This window comes from Podarcis filfolensis (genome assembly GCF_964270895.1).
Source record: "Podarcis filfolensis genome assembly, chromosome: 1".
NCBI classification, from domain to species: Eukaryota; Metazoa; Chordata; class Lepidosauria; order Squamata; family Lacertidae; genus Podarcis; species Podarcis filfolensis.
This window is the reverse complement of record NC_139604.1, coordinates 77,220,699-77,239,514: the sequence shown is the minus strand read 5'-3', so window position 1 is coordinate 77,239,514 and position 18,816 is coordinate 77,220,699. Positions and strand designations below refer to the sequence as shown.

Sequence of the window (18,816 nt, the reverse complement as noted above, 5' to 3'; positions counted from 1 at the left end):
TATCCAAACAGCCAGAGTTTGTCCAACCCTTACTTGTTTTTTTGCTGGCAACCATTACAGGCAGAGGGGGAGAGTTTGGTACAATCAGGGAGCAGGAGTGATTGGACGAATCAGCTTTTCCTTTGTTTGGCTTTTGCTGATTGGTTGCTGCAGTTTCAGGCAGAAAGCATGGCGAGAGAAAGCATTGAATAGAAGTGTTCCCATAGGAAACAACTCACTATGCAAACCTAATGAATAATTTCCTGGGAACACATTGTGTTCGGAAAGTGAGACCTACGTGTATCAGTCTTTAAACTTAATTTGTGGTAGAAGCCTTCAAAATAACCATTTTCACTTCCCATTTCTTCATTGCTCGCCGCTTATTGTATGCAAGGTCCCATGTGCTGGAGGAAAGGTATCTGATATTGAATCCCGTTTTTTGTGATACTACCTCTGCCATCGTGACGTTGCTTTTATCGTAGTTTGAACAGATGAACTTAGTTCCTGTAGTCCCTTTGCGTCTTTGGATTTTGTGTGTTGTAAGCAAATAAAGAGATGTTGCCTCCTATCCCTATAAAAAGGGTTAGCTAACATAAGACTTGTAGATCCTATTCAGCCCACTAAGGCTTTTTCCTTGGAAAAGGTTGACTTCCCCACCCCTGTAACAATGAAACTGCAGGTGAGTTGCCAACATTAATATGCTCCAGTATCTGGGCTTCTGCACTTCCTCCCCTTCTGGATCTTGACTTACGCTTGTTTGAAAATGGGCCCTCCCTTACCCTCAATAAACTTCTTTCTCTAGTATTTTCATTATTCTATCAGAGTTCCACAATGCAAATTCTGTCATGGGACAGAAATAACTTTCTGTCAATAATGGAAAAGAGCGTGTCAGCCTGAGGCCTGCTCCTGTTTTTGCTGAATATTATGGGAGGCCAGTAATTTACAGAGTCTAAGCACTGTTCTCACCTCCTGCATTCTTTTAATCAGCACATGGAGAGGAATTGTCTCCCCTTGAGGCTCCCTGACCTCTGCACCTCAGACCAAGAGTGGAAAGGGTCTCTACACATGTACAGTTTTATACATGCAGGGCATGGGCTCAGGATTGGGGACCTGGTTGTGTGCAGGAAGTTCTACCAATGTATAGTTGATAAAACATGTGCTTGAAAAATTGAGAATAGGGTTATTATGGTCAGTAACTTTGATGGATTGTGTACAGGGCTTTTGTGCACAGTGATTTTGAGAGATTATGGTCATGTGTACAGGCCCTACAAATGTATACTTGCCAGAATGTGTGGCAGAGAATATGAGCATAGAGTTTTTGTGTACAGTAATTCTGGGGGATTTTGTTCGGATCCGACAAATGTGCACTTGACCAAATGTATGGTGGAGAAGTTGAGAATGGGGCTTTTGTGCAAAGTCATTTTGAAGGATTATGTGAGATCCTTTGTTGGGGTGATAGGAGATAATTTGGGTGATTTGCAAAATATAATGGGTGGAATTCATCATAATGCTCTTCTAATCATTCTGTCTGCACAAGCGTTGCAGCTTCCCTGACGGAACAATCCCCCCTCTTCTCCGCCTTATGCTGTCCTGGGGGTTACCTTGACCCCAGCCAAGCCAATTTCAGGTGGGGCACAGGGAGGCAGAGCCCAATTGTGCAAGCAGAACTCCTTACACAGGGCTTCTGCTGACAGGACTGGCTAGGTGAATCCCATCCAATGTGAATTTATATTGAACTCTGTGCATCATCCTTTCAGCTCTGTGAAATGTCCCAGGCCTATTCTGATCATAAGATGACATGCTTTACAATATTATTTTCCATGGTAAAATGATTTGTTTTGTGTGTGTGTGTGCTTTTGTGGATGGGTGGGGTTCATGTTTGTCTGAGAAATCCGGCGCTTTCCCTGTCAGAGGCTTTATCTGTTAAAACTTGTCTTTTTTTCCTTCCCGCTTCCCTTTTTGCTTGTACTTCCTCTGGCAGGTCAACGAGGTAAGAAAGATGTATTTTAAATTTTAAAATACAAAGCTAACTAATCCATTTACATGATTAACTCTGTCAGCATCAATAACCTCATCTGAGCCATGTCATTTCATAACTGCAACCTGTGATAACACCGTAATAAAATTGTCCTTGAGCTGAAAAGAATTTGCAATGTCTCAGAGTGGAAAGGTGTGCTTCAGAATAGGGCTTGTCAACAGCCAGCACTTTTGCAGTGTCTTGGACAATGTCCTTCTTAAACACAGTGTAAAGATTTCCAGAACAGAAAGGTGGCAATCTGTGCTTCCATTGTCAATTTGTACTGCCCAAAATGGACTTTTGTAACCATTTTTTAAAGTGTTGCATGCTAACTATTTTTTCCTGTTCCTTACTTATCGTCATGAGGCAGCGTTTGTTTTATGTATAATCTTTCTTATTCTGCTCTTTTTCTTTCAGTTGCGTAGTTCCTTCAAACAAGCATTTGGTAAAAAGAAGTCCCCCAAATCAGCATCTTCTCATTCAGATATTGAAGAGATGACAGATTGTTCCCTGCCTTCATCGCCAAAATTGCATCACAATGGCTCAGTTATCTCTACGCCATTACTGAGAACGTCCCATTCTAATTCACTGTGAGTTGAGTTTCCATGTTAAAAAAGAGTTCCTGTTGACATGTTGTTGTTGTTTTATGCTGGGGTTGGAGTCCGTTTTTTCTGTGGACTCTATAAAAGAACAAGACACTAAGGATTAAGTAGATTTTCTTCGGCTGAGGTTTATTTAGTCAGGTACTTGAAGCCAGTGCCAACTATAATGTGGGTATTTGCTTTATCTTTTCTCTTTATTGCTTTTGGCTGTTCATTTATACAGTGATGCTTACTCATCCACCATATACCTTAAATTGCTAGATCAGACCCAGAAGCCATCAAAGTGATGGTGAGAGGACATTTTTGAAACGTCCACTCTAGATTGTAGCTTTGAGGAAGACTCTAAGGCTCAAGAGAAGCTGTCAAAAGTTATTGAAGGGTTTCAGGAAATGGTGAATGTAAACAGTGTTGCAAAGCTTGAATATTCTTCTTCCATGCAACCTCCATGGTTAAGATGATTTTCCACTGCCCCTTATAGCCAACTGTGTGTGATGGTAAGATACAGAATTTAGTAGAGATTAGAAAACAGGGAATACTTGACTCTGAGAAAATAAGGCATTACTAAAATTTGCTTCCTGAAAGTAAAAGCCCTGTAGATTAAGATGTTATAGAACCATATATTTTTACTTTTAAAATTCTCACTTATCTTCAACTATGTTATCTTATTTTCATCACTCTGAAACTAGCCTATCCTATCCCTGTGGTACTAAATGGTGAGCAAAAGCTTAAAGCCATGTAATCCATCATGTCTTTTATGATAGTGCCTGTCATCAGTCAAAGTATGCATGTGACGAGTCTTGACAAGTACCAAGTACCTAAGGAATAAACAGGCCTACAGAATTAAGGAGGAGAAAAGCAGAGCACTAGGCTGCCTAGGGCTTCAGCACTGATTTATTTGGCTTCTGAGTGTAGCCTTTATTAGAAAGCAGAAGAGCACTATGAATTAGATATACATAGTGTTAATGTTTCCCAGATTCAGCCTACATAATATTTTCAGCCTGACAGTCATGAAAGCAAAGACTGTATTTTATCAAGATGTATTGTATCGATGCTTGAAATCCAAAGTTTATTTATATAGTTGAATTTCTTGAGTTGGTTGCACTTTGCTGATATCATTTAGTCCTTGGCACTGATGTTTCTGTCATCAGTTTTGTCAGTCTTAACAAAACCAAAAATTTGCAAGTACTCCATTGTAAACACAGAATTCCCAAACTAAGGGATTTTTAAAAATATTCATTCGACTGGAAAGTGGTTTGAAGCAATCTTTTCCATAGTGCTCCATGGTCTTACACTTCACTGTTACCCAGAAAGTCTGGGAGACTGAAAGAGAGGGGAGGCAATCATCCTCCTCTTCCCCTCACCATTCACCATTGCTGCTGCTGCTACTACTGCAGCAGCTTCAAGGCAGGAAAAGGATGGGGGGATATGGTTTGAAGGATGGCAGCAGGCAAGGATGATATTTGGAGAAGGGGAAGGCTAGCAGAAACAGCCAAGGAGAAGCTAGGAATTCTCCAGCTTGAACAACTTTGGAACAAAAGAACCTCAAGCTTTAAAAAATCCTTGCATTTGAGGCCGGCCCTCAAAGTTAGTTTCTTAGCCTGAACTGAAAGAACTTTGGAAGCATCCCTAACATGGCAGTATCTAAATAGCACATGGGTCATGGGGCACAGAGGGAGCCCGCTGTAGCACCGGCTCAGAGCGCACTCGCGCACCCCAGTCCAGGAGAGTGGGTGGCAACATAGCCACCCACTCTCCTCACTCTACTGGAGCTGGCGGCAAGGAAGCAGGAGCTTCCTTGCACGCCACAGCATCTCTCTGCCCCTGGGTCAGGCCACTCTCCACCCCCAGGTCAGCCTTGACTCAGGGAAGGAGGAGCCTAGGCTGGGCGTGCCATGGCCACTCTCCAGAGTTGCGGCCAGGCACTGCAGCTGCTCTCCGTCCCTGGGTCAGGACCGACCCTGGGAAGGGGGAGCTGTGGCTGGACATGCCAGGCGGAATGAGACACACAGAGGGCGATCTTCACCCTCCATGCTCTCCAGCCCCTGGCGCCGGCAGGGTGCAAGGGGGGTCTCTGCAGGGGGGCGCCTGGTTCACGCCCCCCACAGATTGTGCACCCGGGGCCATGGCCTCCTCATGCTGTGCCACTGCATGGATGGTAAAGCACCATTTTTCTTCATAGCTCTCCCCTTCCTTTGTTGTTTCTTGACTGCAGTACCATATAATTGGTTTTTGATACTGCTAAGGACGGGGGAAGCCAATCGGGGGTGGGGGGGAGATTTATTCACAGGATACATGCAATACGAAAAATTGCCAGAAAATGGCAATGGTGCTGCTTGTCTTTTATGCGTTAGGGAGTAATTCAACCCTGTTCAATTTGCGTAGGTGGGAGGGTGGAGAAAGCTGGTGCCAGGAGGATAAAACTACTACTTCTTTCTTTTTTTAAAAAAAGCCTGAACAGTGCGGAGTAAGCTGAAAAGGTATAGGATTCCAAAGGGGCACCCAGCTGTGCACTACACCTGCTGAATACTAAATCTTTCTTTGAGGCCATCAATCTCCAAATGACTGCTGCTACTATGCCTCCTTAATTTACCTGGGATTTTCAGGCTGAATAGATTTCCCAATGAACAACTGTACGTTTAACAGCAGCTTAACAAACTCCGTATAGGTCACAACCAAAATGGTAGTTTCTCTGCCCTTATTCTGCTGGCTGTCATCATACTTTTTTTCCTTGGGCAGGCTGAGACCATTCCTAATGATAGGGTCCCCTTCATCTTACCATTTTTGCAAGTCCCCCCGAACAAACAAAAATCTGGTTGAAAGCAGAGCAAGGAAACTCTTGATTTTTGCTAACGTTCAGAATTTCTGCTTCTCAAGCTCTTTGGTGAACGCTCGTTATTATCTTTTCCTAGGATTTCAGAATGTATCGATAGTGAAGCGGAAACAGTCATGCAGTTGCGAAATGAACTGAGAGACAAAGAGATGAAACTAACTGATATCCGTTTGGAGGCCCTCAGCTCCGCCCACCAACTTGACCAACTTCGGGAAGCTATGAACAGAATGCAGGTAGGAAGGAACTGCAGCAACACACATGCAAACTTGAGAAAAGCCCTACTGGGCTTGCTTAGCCCAGCATCCTCACAAACAGGGGCAAACAGATGCCTGTGGGAACCCCCAAGCAGGACCTGAGTGCAACATCACTCTCCCTGCTTGTGATTCTCAGCAGATGGCGTTCAGAGGCATACTGACTCCCAAAGCATTATTTTGTGTCTCCTGAACTGTCCTTCATTGCTCTGCTTTTATGAGAGAGGGAGAAAAACATTTCTGTATCCACTTTCTCCACACCTTGCATCATGTTACAAACCTCGTGTCAAGTCTCCCTTTTTTTAAGGTGATATCAGAAGTTTTATTTTCAGTCCCTTTCCTAATAATTCCCTAGTGTGGCATTTGCCTTTTTCACAGCAGCAGCACGCTGGGTCATTGCCTTCATCGAGCTATGCACTACAACTCCAAGGTCTCTGTGAGTTCAGACCCCATGAGCAATATGTGAAATTTAGTTTTGGGTCCGTCCCCCCCACTGCATCACTCTACACTTGCTTACATTGAAATGCATTTGCCATTTTCCTCTCCGCTTACCTAGTTAGGAGAGCTCCTTTCCAAGCATCTCACTACCCCCTTTTGTTTTAACCGCCCTGAACAGTTAGGTATCACCAACAAAACTTGGTTACCTCACTGCTTTCTCCTAACTCTATATAATCTATGGAAAGTTAAAAAGCACAATTCCCAATACCAAACCTGAGGGGACTACACTTCCTATATATATCTCCACTGGGAAAACTGTCCATTTATTTTTACTCTGTTATTCCTATTTTTTATTCAGTTGTAACTGATCCATATCAACACATGCTAAACCTAAAATTAGAGCTTCTCTGTAAAGATTTTACGCAACACTATATTTTTCATTCCAGAGCAAATGCCAAGGCAAGACCCTTGAGCCATGCTCATTAAAGTTGCCACAAATTGTCACCAATGTGTGTGGATGGGCCATAGGGCGAGGCAAGGTGGTCACTCTTTGGTTACATTCTGCCATGAATATATAGATATTATACATCCCCACATATCTGTCATTTCTGCTTCATAAATCTGGCTCTTCAATCCCACCGTTTTAATTATAATTCATTTATTTTACTTGCAGAGTTTATGGCTTTGTTATTTATTCAACATGGGTGTTCAAAGTGACATCCAAACATATATTAAAACCTAGAAAATGTTCTGAAAACAATAATACCAAAAAACCATATAAGCAGCAGAGTAGAACCACACCCATCATCAGAAAGCCCATTTAAAGCAAGACAGTGTGGTGTAGTGGTTAGAGTGCTGGACTAGGACCTGGGAGGCCAGAGTTCAAATCCCCATTCAGCCTTGAAGTTCAGTGTCTACTCGAGAGAGAGTGCACAACAGCCACCACATCATTCAGAAAGAAAAAACAGTACAGCTACAAAAAGTGCAGAGATCCCTGCAGGTCTCATTACAATTCAAAGAAGATTGCCATGAAAACTTTATCAGCTCTCATGTGTAATTCTGCCTGATTGGGGGAAGATTGACTTTGGGAAGGCCAAGGTGAGGGAATGGATAAAGTGGGGAAGCCCGGTCTACCAGCAAAGCTTGAAAAGGAAACGACTTTGATTGAAAGCTGTTGGGGATAGTGAGAGACAGTGGACCAGCTCATAAGCTGTATCTCATGTTTGTGTGTGTTTGTGTGTAAGAGATTTTTATCTCTCTTTGTGTATAAAGAAAGCTGAAAGGGCATGCTCCTTCCATTCCCTTTACTGGCTGTTTTCTTGTTCTAATCTAGAGTGAGATCGAGAAACTAAAAGCAGAAAATGACCGGCTGAAGTCAGAAAATCAAGGCAGCTGCAGCAGGGCCCAATCTCAGGTTTCCATTTCATCCTCTCCAAGGCAGTCCATGGGTCTTTCCCAGCACAGCCTGAACCTCACAGAGTCAGCGAGTCTTGGTGAGTAGGGCAGCCGACAGGTTTTATCCTGTAGCTGTAAATAAATAATAGCTGTAAATAATCGCTGGTGGCTAAGGTGTGAAGGTGGAAGGCCGGGGACAAACCCTTCCATTACAATATCATTGGCAGCTCTGTTTCACTTCGAAGCATAGCATTCCAGCTATGACTTCAGCTGTGCAAAATCATGTTGGGAGTCAGTTTAATTGCACCCATTTGCCAAAGTAAAATTTCTTTCGAGAGAAAACACTGTTAATTTTTCTGTGGTCTTCCCTCATTTCTTCCATGTCTGTTCCAGATTGCGAGAGGAATGTCTTTCCATTATTTCAGGTCTTACGTACATTCCAAGAAGTGTGCACCAAACCTGGCAGTGTTCACAGAATCAAGCAATTAAAAGTCTAATTATCCAAAGCAAGCAACTGTTTGCAAGTTTGTGTAACATAGACACGTGCACCTACACTTTTTTTGGTGCATAATTTTCATCTATAAGGGCTGGAGTAAACACAACCTTGCATATATTCACAAAAAGAGTAATACTGTAGGGTTTTTTTTGTTGTTGTTGTTTTGTAGCGGGGTAAATCAAGACCATGAACCTGCCCTTTAAGTTCACAAATCAATATCTGCTTTAGAGGTCCTGCTATTTGTCTCACCACTAGGAGAGGTTAGGTTGACTTCTTTCTTTAGTTGTGGGTGGGTCCTTAAAACTTATTTGTTCCACACAAAGCTTTTGAACGTCACTCATTTTACTCTCTCTCTTCAAAGGTGATTCTCGCCCCCACCTTTGTTCTCAATCTGTTCGTCATTGTCTTGGGTTGTATCCAACCCTCCTACTATGTCCAACTCTCCTACTCAGAGAAGACCCACTGAAATTAATAGACATAACTAACTCATGTCTTATTAATTTCAGTGGATCCTCTTTTAGTAGAATTAGATAGTGTTGTATGTTAAAAAAAAAGTTACAAATTTAAAACTTTTAAGTAGCTCGGGGACCCTTTTTGAGCTGAAAGCCAACTCGTAAATTATTTTATAAATGAAATAAATAACCATATGAGCATATTTTCCCAGCTCACCATTTGTAACTAAAAAAGAATTTGTGTTTCCTGTCCACAGACATGCTGCTGGATGACCCCAGCGATGGTTCTTCTCGAAAAGAAGGTGGCAGGCATGTTAAAATAGTTGTCAGTTTTCAGGATGAAGTTAAATGGAGAGAAGTGAGTTATGTGTGGAGTTTGCTTTTCACCTTTTTCCATTCCACGTTATCAGAGACTAGGTCTGTTGGCATGCTACGTAGACTGAAGTTTTTGTGAGGAAACCCACATTGTTCACTATTTTAAGTATTTTTGTCACTTGAAGTCCTATCTGTAGTCTGAAGCAATGCATTCAAGACTCAGGTTTTGTCACTATTTTGCTTCTAGGAAATGACTGATGACTCAATGGCTGATCATAAGAATAATGTTATGCTTAAATGAATGGAAGGTTAAAGAAACTGCTTGAAGCATACAAAAAAGGGTTTAGTGCAGGAACAAAAATGAGGATCCAGCCAGTGGGCCAGATCCTGAACTCCTCCAACCCCTGGAGACCCATTTTGGCTGACCGCCTGTTACTCACCTGATTTCAGGTGAAACAACTTCAAAGTCAATCCCTTCAGGGCTTTGCTGTAATCCTTTGATCAGCTGCATGAAAAAGGTCCCCTTGTCGGGAGAGCAGAACTACGAAATACTCCAAAGAGTGGAAAATCTACAGAAATAAGTTGTACGCAATATTAGTCATACTCTGAGTAATCCCATTGAAATGAATGGACATGATTAACCTAGGTCATTTCATTTCAGTCGGTCTGCTCTGTTGAAACGTTATTTTAGTGGGTTGCATCCAATTATTTCCTTAGTTTTCAAAGACTAAGAAAAAAAGGACTCGGAAGTACTCCCATTCTCAAAAGATCAGCTTTGGCATGGTTCCCACTAGGACCTTTCCTTTATCACAGCTTCTAATGGGATGAATATGCTTGGAGTTCTAGTCTAGACACAATGCCAGGAGCCATGGATGTTGTGAAGTCCAGACCTGCTAGTACCCTAGGAACTTGGCATGAATAAAAGAGAAATTGAACCAAACATGCTTAGCTTGGAGGAAGTTTTCAAGATCTGTCTTGTATAAGCTGAAACATGCCCTTTCTCCTGTTCACTGGTTTTAAATTAACTTTTAAAATAAACATTACTAGTGACGAGTGATCCAAGACCTAGATCAGGTGCAGGGTAATGAGAGAGGCACCTGTTTATCTGCAGAACTCGCTTGCTAGGTTTAGAAGGCTTGTAATGTCACATGGAAGCACATTTTTTTACTTCTAAAGGGATCTGTTGTAAGCTTCATGGTAACAATGATTTGCAGAAGTCAGCACAGGTTTGACACAAATGGTTCCTTCCAGACTAATCCTACCTGTGTTTTTAGATTGGATTCGTAAATTAGTGGATTATGGAAATGCTCTGGATATAATTTAATTCTGGTCATAATTCAATAAATCATTTGACGACACCCCCCCAATATATTTCAGTTAGCAAAGTGGTTAAATAGGCTGTACTAGTGTTTAGGAACTTGGCACATAATTTGATGAGGTGCCAGTGAGCATACAGAATTATTTGTGTCTAGGTTCTGCCCTATTTGAGTGGGAAATCCCCAGTGTACGTGTTTTCCAGGTCACAGAATAGATGAGGTCTGCAATGGCACACATGTAGGGGTTATGTCTCAGCCCAGGGATGTACACCAAAGTAGCTTGGATGATGGTGAAATAATTTATATAGTGCTGCAACAGCACCATATTTGACTTTCTTTTAACATATTTGTATGCCTTTAGGATTCCAGGCCTCGCCTCTTCCTTATTGGCTGCATAGGCGTCAGTGGAAAGACCAAATGGGATGTTCTCGATGGCGTTGTTAGAAGGCTCTTTAAGGTGAATGTTGTTATTTTTGTTACTTCTAACAACTTGGATAGCTTTGAAAGCTATTCTTTTTTATTTAGGCAGAAAACTATTCTGACGGGTTCCTTTGCTGCATCAGTTTAAAGTGAGGCTTCCCCAAGGCCTGGTGTACTGCAGCCTGCAAAACATACTAACCTGAGCATCGTATTTCTCTTTATGTTGTATACATTATTTTTTTTACACCGTATATAATGTAGGCTTCTGAAAAGTCATTAAGTACTGGCTGCAGTGTGTGCTAAATAATCTTACTTTATTTCAACATTAAAACAAAAAAAGTCAAAAGAGAAGACCAAATACACAATGTATATCTGGTCATATGGTACATCTTTCTTGACCACTGCATCCTCCCGGCTCCAGAGATTCAAATAAATGCCAGCTGAGGATATGCAAGACCTGTACTTCCATTGTAATATGCAGCATGGCAACTGACACTTTTCCTCTGATACTTGTGATCTCACTGAAGGAAGAGGCTTCATGCGTTATGCCATAGCCTGAAATGGAGGAATGTAAGAAATACCTTGCTGGGTGAGGTCAAATTTCCACCTAATCCATTCTTTCCCACCGGTGGGTCCACATATGTTGTTCAACCACTCCTCCCATCATCTCTAAAGCTTTTGCTGGCTGGAGCTGATAGGAGCTGGGAGTCCAAGAACATTCAAGGACTCAACATCCGGGAAACACCTTGTCCAAAAGTAGCCTGCCAGATGCCTCTGAAAGTTCACAACCAGGGTAAGGAGATGACAACATCTCCTGTTGCTGTTGTTTTTGTCCAGCACCTGGCCTCTTTTCATAATGTATACAGGGCTTCATATGTGTCTGCACCTCTTAATTTAAATATACAGTGCATATACAATACATTTCACATAGACAGAAAAGTCCTGTATTAACTCTCTTACATGGAAACTGAGTGTGATGGTGCAACAAGTACTGAAATCTCTGGTGGGTCTGCTGATATGCTGTGTGGTTTTTGCATATATCTGTTACCCTTTCCCTCTCTTTACTCTTTGATTAAAATAGACTTTGGGTTTGCCTTCCTTCATTGCACAAATTAGTTCGTTTTCAAAATGAAAAATGCAGTTGTGAAATTTCAATATTAGGGAACCAAGACCCTTGAAGATAAGGTTGATGTATTGTTATTATTCTTTTCTACTTCCCTTTCACAGGAATACATCATTCATGTTGATCCTGCGAGTCAGCTAGGGTTGAACTCAGACAGCGTCCTGGGATACAGCATTGGGGAAATCGTTCGCACAAATAGCATGGAGACACCTGAGCTGCTTCCCTGTGGCTATCTGGTTGGTGAAAACAATACCATATCGGTGACTATCAAAGGTAAATTATAGGTGATCCATTTGTTACTGTTCTTCGTAATTACAGGTCTTTCCAGGCATTGGAGAAACCTCAGAGGAGCAAGAGACATTTTCATGAGTTTCTTTCTTCTTCCTACCCTTTTCATGTCTTCCTTTGAGTGAAAAGTTCCAAATGAAGAAGCATTCATGTTCACTGACATTAGGGTGGTTGCATAAAAAAAGGAACAGGGATCTTACACCTTGGAACTGCTGTATAGAAGATGGAATTTCAGCCAGTATTTTTGCTTGTTTGTAATTGTTGACTCTCAGGCAAGCTTCGACTGCTGAAGTTTATTTATATATATTTCAAGTTATTTATTTAGGCATTTCAAGAACTACGCTAATGCTGGATTTTAAGAGTCAGGTTATAGTACATATATTTTTATACGATCAAAGTGCTTTTTAAGTCGTTTCATGGTAACATTTCTACCTTCCAGATATACAGCTGTTCATACAAATGTTTAAGCTTGATAATTTTTAGCAGGTGATAAACATTCCATCCCTATGTATTCTCCCAGCTGAAGTTCCATCTGCGGGATTCTAAGAATTGCTGACCTTTTTCACAGTCAATTCTCCCTGCTGACATTGCTTGTATTCTCTCTCCCCATCCCCCGGTGGAAGTTTTTCTGCCAGAAAACATAACACTCCCTCTAATATTAAACTTTGGCAGCGAATGCCAACAGCTATGTAGTCAAAACACAGCCACTAAGAAACAGAAGGGAAGTATCAATATGCTCAGAAGAATGCCTTGGTTTACAGAAATATGTGTGCAGATACATTTTTAAAGAAAAAGATATTGAGGAATAAAATATTTTTAAAGCTAAGAGAGAACCACCACCACCCTGGAGTAACCATGAAATACTGAATATCAGTTGGAGGGAGGGTGAACCCACAGAAAAGGGACAAGGGGCAATGGAACAGATTGTGGTGGCTAGTGAGAACCCTGCCATGGCTAGCTGGCTAGCTGGAATTCTGAACAGGAATAATCCACACTGCAATGTTTCATTGTAGTCTCCCTTTTTTATCCCATAATGTACAAAACAAGATTCAACATATCACTTGGTTTTTCAGGGGAAACAGAAGTATTTTGAATTCAGAGGAAGTTTTTATGGGGTGGAGGCGGGAATGCTGTTTTGAAGTGAACAAAGTGTGGCATATTTACATGACAATCATAATAAATGTGTAGAATCTGGAAGCATGAATCTACCCTCTTGAGCCTTGGCTTCTTAGAGCTAGTCTAAGGAGAGTGACTACTGTGTGGGCCAAGGAAGTGATCAGTGCTTCATTGGAAGTACCATCCACCTTGATGGAGGCACTGGTGTGTTCCCTCCTGTAAACCTAGAAGTACATAACAGTTATCTAGAAGCACAGAAATGTCGAGTTGGAAGAGACCCCAAGGGCCATCTGGTCCAACCCCCAATGCAGGAATTTCAGCTAAAGCACACATGACAGATGGCCGTCCAACCTCTGCTTAAAGACTTCCAAGGAAGGAGAGTCCATCAGTTTCCAAGGGAGTTCGTTCCACTGTTCAACAGCTCTTACCGTCAGAAACTTCTTCCTGATGTTTAGTTGGAATCTCCTTTCTTGTAATTGGAAGCCATTGCTTCGGGTCCTAGCCTTTGGAGCAGGAGAAAACAAGCTTTCTCTATCTTCCATGCAAGAGTCCTTTAGATCAGGCATAGGCAAACTCGGCCCTCCAGATGTTTTTGGAACTACAACTCCCACCATCCCTAGCTAACAGGACCAGTGGTCAGGAATGATGGGACTTGTAGTCTCAAAACATCTGGAGGGCCGAGTTTGCCTATGCCTGCTTTAGATATTTGAAGATGGCTATCGGATCTCCTCCTCTCTTAACCAGGCTAAACTCCCTCAACCATTCCTCATAAACTTGATTTCCAGCTCCTTGATAATCACAGGACTTCAAGTGTGGTCTGGCCATGGCAGAATAGATTGAAGCTGAATCCTTATCAGACAGGTGTATTAAGTATCCTCAGTTCTGAGAGGTGGGAAGACAGCTTGTTCTGGACAGAGTTGCACTCCCCTGAAGTGAGCAAGTTTAGGAAAGCCTATCCAGACATGTAGATGCTGAAGTGTTTTAATCTATTTTATGGTTGGTTTTAATTATATTTAAATGGTTTTTCTTAGAATTTAAATAGTTGTTGTAAACCACTTAGAGATTTTGCTACGATAAAGTGGTCTATAAATTTTGTTAAATAAAATCTTCTGGAGATAACTTTTAGTTCTTAAGTTTTGAATGCCATGTCTTCTGTTGTTACAGGGATTGCAGAGAATAGTTTGGACTGCCTGGTGTTTGAGTCCCTGATCCCCAAGCCTATTCTGCAGCGCTATGTGTCACTCCTGATGGAGCACAGGAGAATCATCTTATCTGGCCCAAGCGGCACAGGAAAGACCTACCTAGCCAATCGTCTGTCAGAGTACATGGTCCTTAGAGAGGGCAGGGAGCTGGCTGATGGTGCTATTGCAACATTTAATGTGGATCACAAGTCCAGTAAGGTGAGTATTCATATAATTGACTCCCCCCCCCCAAGTTTACTATTTACAAATCAAAATAATTTGTTCCTGAGCAGCTGATTGGTGCAATAAAGGCTCTGATGCATTTGCCTGCCTTGCAGGCATGCAGGTGACACTCTTCTTGTAGGGTGAGCTGATGTTTGTTCTAGGTGGGATCTGAAGGACTGTAATCTCAGGAGACACCCGTGAACTCCCCAGCATGAAGTCAACCAGTCAGTCATTTTGTTTGTATGCTGCCTTTCCAACTTTAAGACCATGTTCAAGGCAGTTTACAACGTATAAAAAGTTACATAACTACAAACATAACAAATGGAGCCAGATTTCCACCTAAATCACAAGATCCGAAATAAAGATACAAAAAAATAACAGCAGCAACAACCACACCCCAACAAAAAGCCCTCAACAATACCTCAGCCTAAGATTCTGTTCAGCAGCCTTAGCTTTTGTAGCTGGAGTCAGTCAGGGCCCTGCCCTCCCAGGCCATGTGGAAAAAGGCCTGCAAGAGGACCACTTTTTCTGTCTAGTGAAGAATAGTATTCAGTTACTAATTAATGTCCTCCTAGGAGTCCTCCATTTTGTAATTCTGAGCCTGTGTCCTGTGCAATGACATTCTTGGACCTGGTAGCTTTCTGTAGAAGGCTTTGTGCAGAAAACTAGTTGATACCTTGGTGACTTTACCTGGCCAAACCTGGCAGCCCCAATTTTGTTACCCTCATCCTGTCATGCAATGCGTGCTTTTCATGGTCCTGGCTCCACCCTGTCCCCAGACACCACCTCTCGTTACATGATCACTTCAAGAGAGATCTGTTAATGCCTACAGAGGCAATCTCAATTCTTTGGGGGTATCAGGGGACATCGGTGAACTGCCCCAGAATGAAAGAGGACCACCTTTTCCTGTCTCGTGTGAAATAGCATTTAGTGGGATCATAGTCAGCTTTTCAATTAAGATTCTAAGCAAGATGTCAAATTTATCTGAGCTATTATACACTCTATTCAAAAGCTTATTTCTCTTGGGAGAATGTTGGCGCTGTGTAGTTTGCTATCACACCCTTAACAGAAGACTGTTCTACCACTGAATCCAGCCACTTTCATTTCTTTCAAGATCTTCAAAAGAAATGTCTGAAAGCCAATTTTCTCTTTTGCATCTGCATCACAGGAACTCCGCCAATACCTCTCCAACCTTGCTGACCAATGCAATAGTGAAAACAATGCTGTGGAGATGCCTCTTGTGATCATCCTGGACAACTTGCACCATGTCAGCTCCCTGGGAGAGATCTTCAATGGGCTCTTGAACTGCAAGTACCACAAATGGTAACCGCATGTTCTGCCTCAAACTTTCATGAAAGGAAAGTGTGTTTGCTCCAGGAGCATTCCTTGAGACTTGAGCTGGCTGGATCCAACTCATTAGTTGCTCATGATACTATTGAAATCAAAAATTAGCCATGGGTTAGTTCCCATTGAAATCAGTGGGATTTAACTGAAGTGACCTATTTTAGGGCGTACTCCAAACTCCCCAATATGACCAGCAGTGTGGCTTTGCAGAGCAGCAAGGCCACTGTATCATCCTCAGCCCTGTCAGTCATGGCAGCAGAAGGTGAAGGGGCCAGGATAATTCAAGGCCATGCTGTTTTCAATGACATTAAGATTTGCTCAAGATCCAGTGGTTCCTGCGCTTGCTCAACCTCACCCTTGGAACACCCAGTTCTGAGGCTTTCTGCCTGCAAAGACCGCAGCAATGGGGCCACCTGCATGTTCAGCAGGAGCCTGGTTGAGCAGGAAAGCTTGGTGGAGAGACATCTCTGCCTAATCCAAACCACCACCCTGACATGGGGGGTGAATTTTTCTGCCCATATTGGTCCAGCCCAGAATAAATAACATGTATAGGACCTGCAACCAAAGATTTAGTAGGCTGATGGGTTAGTTGATATTAAAATGTGGAATTTAGCCACCCTGTGCAGTATTCCCCCCCCCCATTATTCTTTCACGGATTCTGTACTTTCTGTTTCTTAAGCAGATGAAATATTCTGAAATGTTCTGTAAAATCACAGATACTCTCAGCCAATACTGTGGGAGGGATGGAGAGGTCTGATCAATGTTGTTTAGGCTCAGATAGTTTTTCTTCACATGCCAGTGGTAGTAGCAAAAAAGTAGATAATGTGATTACTTAAAGGTTTTCTGTTCTTTTTTTACATACTGTGTTTTCTAGACGTTAATACTGACTGATCTGTTTCCCACAGTCCCTACATTATTGGAACTATGAACCAGGCAACTTCCTCTACACCGAACCTTCAGCTCCACCACAACTTCAGATGGGTGCTGTGTGCCAACCACACTGAGCCAGTCAAGGGCTTTCTTGGTCGTTTCTTGAGAAGAAAGCTCATTGAAACGGAGATTGGTGGTCGTATGAGAAATGCGGAACTAATTAAAATTATAGACTGGATTCCCAAAGTCTGGCAGCATCTCAACAAGTTCTTAGAGGCCCACAGCTCTTCAGATGTTACTATTGGTGAGAACTCAGAATTATCTGTTAGAGCTCTTGACGCATTTCTAAACACTTGGTCGAGAACATAGATTTCATCTACTCTACATAAGATAATTACTTTTTCCTTAGTGTCCTAATTACATTAAAAATGAGAGCTTTATGAGGCATGGAATCAGATACATTACACTTTTTGTTATAATGTGAACCCTATAAAAATAGGCTGTGTCCAAACTATTGAGGGAGCTTGATTTTAAATGCCTGCTCACTAAAGATGCCATAGCAAATGTTCAACTTGTAGATAAATCCTAGTCTATTATTATGGGTTAATTGGCTCCTTTGTTGGTGCAGTGCTTTATCCTAAGTGTACATTTCTTTCTCCTCTCTTGTCATTTTTTACTTGATGTTATGGCTGTAATTCAATCCATATTCACCAAAGATGCTTGACATAGGTAACCTTCTCCTTTTTTCTCACAGGTCCAAGACTCTTCCTCTCCTGCCCTATAGATGTCGACGGTTCTAGGGTTTGGTTTACTGACCTGTGGAACTACTCTATTGTTCCCTATCTTCTTGAGGCTGTCAGAGAAGGGCTACAGGTAAGGAGCTTGCATATGAGCTACACCTACTCAAAGAGTGTGGGCAGGGGGGAATAACAGATACAGCACAACCCAGGTCTTCACGTCTCATTTATTTGTTTTGTTTTACTCTGTTTATACCCCACCTTTCCTTCAAGGAGCTCAAGGTGGTGTAGATGGTTCTCTTCCTCCCTATTTTATCCTCACAACAACCCTGGGAGGTAGCTTAGGCTGAGTGGCCATGACCGGCCCAAGATCCCCCCCCCCCAGTGTGTTTTATTTGCCGGGATTTGAACCCTGGTCTCCCAGGTACCAGCCCAATCCTCTAACCAATACACCACACTGTCTCTCCTTCAAGCCGATCACAGCCCACCAACCATTTAATAGCCTGACAGGAGCTTGGCAAACCCAAGTATGCCTCAGAAGCTTGTGAGGGAACTCTCACTATTGAGAGCATTAATATTGGGCAAACTTACTCAGCAACAAGTCCCCGACAGGCATGGAAAGCAAGAGTATTTCCTTCCCCCACTTTTGACATTGTTTGCCTTTTGGAGTCACGAGTTATGCAGACTTACATTAATGCTTTCTTTAACTTGGAAAGGAATTGCACCAATACGCGGTGGGTTAGACCTAGACTTGCTGGGAACACAACTCTGTTAACAGGACTCAACTACTGGAGGAAAGTGATTTTCACCAATTCCTCCCGCAGCACACTCTATGCTCTGTTGGGTGACACTCGGGGACAGTGTTGGAGCCTCCATTGGATCAGATTCTGCTAACTAAATTAGCTTTTCTTTTCATGCAAGCACATGTCTGGAGCTATCTCACTCATTGGAGTAAGATGTGGGGAAAGGGCACTTCTCTACATAATTCAAGTAGTTTTGTTTGTCTTCTTATCATTCAGAAGAACAAAGCAAAAGCAATGTAATTAAACTAGTTGTAACATTTTTATAGAGGTTTTTTTTTTAAAAGAAATATATATTAAATTCCTTTATGGTGCTTTAGGAGTCATTAAAGTGATTTAGGAGTCTTTTAGTACTGATTGAACTGATAGTGCTTAGTATCTTATTACAAGTTCTAATTGTTCAGCAGTTTCAAGCAGCTCAGACAACACTGCTATTGTTATCTCAGCCAGCATATCTGTGAAGCAAACATGATAACTGCTGGTGACTCTGCATCTTAATCTATTTTGTGTTTCATGTTCCCATCCTCAACAAGTCGGTAACCATCTCAGTCTTGTAAGAAAGGACACCATTTGCTGCTGATTGTTTCCCATAAGAATGTATGGGGATGCCTGTGGTTTTTC

At 42.1% G+C, this 18,816-nt stretch overlaps 1 protein-coding gene across 19 annotated transcripts in view; it reads left to right on the top strand.

Annotated features, from left to right (window-relative positions):
• Positions 1-18,816, top strand: part of NAV2 (neuron navigator 2) — a 523,517-nt gene that overhangs the window by 494,688 nt on the left and 10,013 nt on the right. For all 19 annotated transcript variants that reach the window (XM_083593842.1, XM_083593844.1, XM_083593840.1 and 16 more), the window contains 10 exons: positions 2,414-2,586; positions 5,508-5,661; positions 7,451-7,610; positions 8,718-8,818; positions 10,453-10,548; positions 11,739-11,907; positions 14,203-14,438; positions 15,613-15,767; positions 16,694-16,962; positions 17,413-17,531. In XM_083593842.1, the coding sequence (XP_083449968.1) occupies positions 2,414-2,586; positions 5,508-5,661; positions 7,451-7,610; positions 8,718-8,818; positions 10,453-10,548; positions 11,739-11,907; positions 14,203-14,438; positions 15,613-15,767; positions 16,694-16,962; positions 17,413-17,531 (1,632 nt within the window). The remainder of the gene's footprint in view (positions 1-2,413; positions 2,587-5,507; positions 5,662-7,450; positions 7,611-8,717; positions 8,819-10,452; positions 10,549-11,738; positions 11,908-14,202; positions 14,439-15,612; positions 15,768-16,693; positions 16,963-17,412; positions 17,532-18,816) is intronic.